Genomic DNA, 4,707 nt, shown 5'->3' with positions numbered 1-4,707 from the left:
ATTTCGTATCCTAAGTGTGGTTGGTACTCGTCGGGTCAAAATTTAATTTCGACATGTTGACGAGGGTCCACTAGAATTTGAAATTTGAGTTTTACCATTAAGATGTGGATTTCACTCCTAGCTTAATGGCGATATCTCGTGTAAAAAAGAATATGTAGATTGAGAGTCGTTCACCAAATTGTGGGTTTCACGCCTATTTTGGTGAATTCGTCTCGAGTGTTTACGGATTTAGAATAGTAGAGTAAAATGCATGAGGGAAAGAGTATATTAAAGATTAGACAAACGAGTATAAACATGTCAAAAATAGCACATATAGAATGGAATATTAAAGCAAACATTAACACATAATGAAACAAGTATTAACACATAAGAATGACATATCAAGTATCAACACATAAGTGACATATATGTTTAAAAGATAAAAAAGATGATAAATAAGAAGTAATTAAAGTGGCATGCAAGTAGTTTTGAGCAAAACGTAAAAATAAAGCTCTAAAACTATAGACTAGGTAAAAGCATTCCTAGTTTTCCTAATTCCCTATAGTTATGGCTCTGATACCAATCTGTCACACCCCAACCAATGGCGGAAACATCGGGATGAGACGAAGTGTGAAGATTGCTAGAGACATCATAACGCTATTTGTGACAATATTTAATAAACCGATTTCATTTCATAATTCATTTGTCAACATTACAAAGAAATCAAATAACGTCAAGTTCAAAGGAATTACAATACAACATAATCAAAATTGATACAACGATTAAACCTAAACGTCTATATGTGTATCTAGGTATCAACGCTACTTCATTTCATAGCATCATCATCCTCAACCTGTAACATGTTTAAAATAAAGTTCAATGCAAAAGCAAAGGTGAGTATACAAGTTTAAGCATAAGTATAAGTATAAGTATAAAAGTTTAAAACGAATCCACATGGCAACTTAGTTTATACGAGATCAACCTATCGTGGCATGCAATATTTCTAGCCAACCTCTGTTTACGCAAGAAAGTTTAATTAATTCAACATGACCCAAGTTTAAGGGGGGCGGTGCGTTACTCCTATAGCGCTATACATGTCGAAGGGAGGCTCGTGAGAGCTAATGACTAAAACATATCACATAAGTATGGTCCACGTAAGCATCAAGTATCATAACATAGTATTCATGTATAAGGATTGTTTTGTGCATTGCATAAAGAATAAGTTTAAGTGTAGTTTAATAGTAAAACATGTTACACCCCAAAAAGTGGTAAACATAAAAAGGGGGTTGCGAGTATACTCACATTATTGCAATTTCTTCCGATTATCCAACGTGACGAAGTTGATGAGGTTAGAAGGTTAAATGTGTAAGGGTTAAAGTTCAAGTATGTTTAGAGTCGAGACTCGGAATAAAACAATATGAAAATAACATATGAGAATAACATGTGAAAATAATCATCTTCAACACATAACACTTGTATGACACTTGGTAACCACAAGGATTATAATAATGTTTTCATGAGTTGAACACTCATAAGAATCATAACAAGGTTTAGGTCTTAGATGATGTTCTACTACTTTAACATATAAACACAAGTTCAACATCAAAGGTTCGAATGAGCGTATATATATATCTAGGTTAAGTACTACATATTATTTAGTCCAATAATTCAAGTAGGAGGTAGAAGATTAGGATCTTCATTTAGGCACTTCGTGTTATCATAGATGTCATGTATGGGGTAGGAAGAACATGCTTCCATTTAGGAACCCGTTGAATGTTCACCACTTCACTTGATGTAAAAACAACCAAGGAGGGTCATGAACTAGGATTAGCACAATAACATAAACAACCTAACTATAGAGAAATCATCAAATCATGTGAGGATTGTATGTAGGACAACCCAAGTTGTTCCATAATCACTCATTCATCAAGATCTAAGCTTGACATGATTTGTGGGTTAAATACCCTAACAAAACAGAAAGTATTTGAGGTTTTAACCTCTGATTTATAGTGTCTCAACCTTGTTTTTAAGCTTAACCAACCATAAGTGAGGTTGTAAGCATTAGGACATAGGTTTGAGATGAGATAGACTCAAGTTTGGTAAGAAATAACAAGGATTTCATGAAAACAAAAACAATCAGTGGACTTTGGAGCCTTTTTGCCGGAGTTCCAGGGACTTATTTACTGTGAAAAACCCATGGAAACGTAGATAAAGTCAATACAAAGTAGTAGGAAAAAGAATCGAGTGAATCGGATAAAAATTGAGTGAGTTATGCTCATTTTCGTGAAGGGGTGTCAATCTGCTCGAACCCTTGCTTTCAGCTACGGTTTGGAGGGTGTTTTGAGAGTTTTTAGTGTTGCAAAAGTGGTAGGGAGGCTGGTTATAAGTGGTATTTATAGGGGGAAGGATTAGGGTTTCAATGGGTTGGGCTTTGGAAGTGTTTAGAAGGGGTTACACCTTGAAACTAGCCCACAAAACCCAACTATATGGGGCTGAATTTTGCTGAATTGGGGCTGCCATATTTCTTTATTTTTTTTTATTTTTAAAACATTATAACGAGTAATTTTGTTAATGAAGTTGTGTAATAATATGCAACAATGTTTCCCCTAACTTGTAACAAGGTAAAATATGAAATAAAACATGATTTAACTAGGTAAAAAGTGTAATGTACAAGTATGTAACATGTATGTAAGTGACAAGTATATGTCACATATTAGATGATTAACCGTTGTATAAATAAGCATATTATTAGGGGTTTCTAGGTATCAACAATTTAAGGATAAGCATGGACATGCATCGTGAATAAGTATCGTATAAGTATGAATTACAAATAAGGATTCGATGTACAATGAATTCGAACGTATGAACATGTATGAATATGTAGATGGTGAATTTAAAGAAATACGAATTTTATTTATGATCCAAGTCTCGGATTTTACAACGAAAAGACGACTACAATAATACAAGATTTCCAAAAATAGCATTACAAGGCGAGCTTTCTAATTATGGAAAGTCTGAAAAAGCAGGGCGTTACATGATCATTTTTCTCTTTGCCAAGAACAAGATGGGTTTCATTGATTGGACCATTAAGAAACCGGACCAGACCGCTGCGATATACATAGGGTGGATGAGATGTGATGCGATGATCAAAGGTTGGCTAAACACAACCATGGAGAAGGATATACGAAACAATGTTAAGTATGCTAGCATGGCGGAAGTAACTTGGAATGACCTGAAAGAAAGATTCGGGAAACGAAGTGCCCCTAGGGGGTACGAGCTCAAGCAAACCCTTACAACCACACGACAAGACGAAACATTAGTGTTAACATATTACATGAAGCTTCGTGTTTTATGGGATGAATTGTAGTGCGTTTTGCCCAACCTCAAATGTTCGTGTAATGGCTGTTCTTGTAGGATCGGAAAGAAGCTGATTGATTTAAAGGAAAAAAAGAAACTATACGAGTTTCTGCTCGGGTTGGATGGTGATTACTCGACCATAAGAACTCAAATTATGGCCATGAACCCCATGTCGACTCTTGGATTGGCTTATCACCTTGTGTCGGAAGATGAACAAAAAAGAAATCTGACAATAGGGAAACGAACAGGTGTTGATCTTGCTGCCTTTCAAGCCTTTGTTCCCTCAAACCTTGACTGCAACCAACAGACCAATAAGAACAACCAAAGGGAAGGCATACGAAACTCTAGAGATTAAACCGAGCACTACACAACCTGTGGCAAGGACGGTCATAACCGAGATGGATTTTTAAGGGCATTAGATATCTGGAATGGTGGCCTGGAAAGGGAACAAAGCACAAAAAGACAAGGCCTAGGACTACATGCGTTGAGATCAAACCAACCCTATACCAGGTTAAACCGGTAAACAGTACCAACGGAATCTTAATATTTTTACAGGAGACGACAAAGGAGCAAAAGTCGATGCCTCACCCGTAGCCAATGTGGCATTAGGTACCCCCACGACAAACATGACAGGTAATCTTGATAAAAAGAAAAATTGGATCCTAAACTCGGGAGCCACACACCATATAACAAACATGAGTTCCATCCTTAAAAGCAAACTAAAAGTGCTCACGTGCTCCCGATTATCATACTAAATGGTAAAAAGATAGTCGTGGAAGGAAGAGGAGAGTACACTTTGGAGAATTGAACAAAAATAAAAGGGGTTTTACACATTCCAAAGTTTAATTGCAATTTGTTGTCCGCTAGCAAAAATTGAAAGATCTTAACTACGTTGTAACATTCTTTCTGGATTTCTTTGTTATGCAGGGCTTGAACTCAAGGACATTGATTGGAGTGGGTAGATGCATGGATGGTCTCTACCAAATGGGGATAACTAAAAACAGAAGACAGGATATGATGCAAAGTATCGACATTTGGCATAACCATTTGGGACTGCTTCAGGTACAAAACTTTCGCATATTGATTTCCTTATGAACGATTTAGTTAAGAACTAGGATTGGTTTTATGACTCTAGTGCTAAAGCTAAGCACACGAGACCACCTTTTCCCATTGGTTTTTTTATTAAAACTCATGCTTGTTTTGAATTATTGCATTGCGACATTTGGGGCCCTTATCATACTCCCTCACTTTCATGTGCTAGATATTTCCTTACCATAGTGGATGAATATAGTAGGGAGGTTTGGGTTTTTCTTGTAAAAATAAAGGTGATGCAAGTTGGTGTTTAATAAGTTTTTATAAATTTGTGAAAAA

General features: G+C 36.1%; 1 protein-coding gene across 1 annotated transcript; it reads left to right on the top strand.

The window, feature by feature from the left end:
- Positions 1 to 3,043: 3,043 nt before the first annotated feature.
- LOC110875477 lies at positions 3,044 to 4,298 on the top strand. The gene is made up of 4 exons (XM_022123675.1): positions 3,044 to 3,342; positions 3,394 to 3,668; positions 3,892 to 3,969; positions 4,264 to 4,298. Exons 1-4 carry the CDS (start codon positions 3,044 to 3,046, stop codon positions 4,296 to 4,298), a joined length of 687 nt encoding a protein of 228 aa, XP_021979367.1.
- The last annotated feature ends 409 nt before the right edge of the window (positions 4,299 to 4,707 follow it).

The sequence above is a fragment of the Helianthus annuus genome, chromosome 9, assembly GCF_002127325.2.
Source record: "Helianthus annuus cultivar XRQ/B chromosome 9, HanXRQr2.0-SUNRISE, whole genome shotgun sequence".
Taxonomy (NCBI): domain Eukaryota; kingdom Viridiplantae; phylum Streptophyta; class Magnoliopsida; order Asterales; family Asteraceae; genus Helianthus; species Helianthus annuus.
Note: the sequence above shows the minus strand (reverse complement) of the source record. Positions and strands in the feature narration are given on the sequence as shown.

Excerpts from the sequence above, each read along its gene's own strand:
- LOC110875477 (XM_022123675.1), top strand. The coding sequence starts at position 3,044 with ATGGGTTTCATTGATTGGACCATTAAGAAACCGGACCAGACCGCTGCG. Across the intron at positions 3,343-3,393 it reads CGTGTTTTATGGGATGAATT|GATCGGAAAGAAGCTGATTG; the intron begins GTAGTGCGTTTT and ends CTGTTCTTGTAG. Across the intron at positions 3,669-3,891 it reads TAAGAACAACCAAAGGGAAG|GAGACGACAAAGGAGCAAAA; the intron begins GCATACGAAACT and ends ATATTTTTACAG.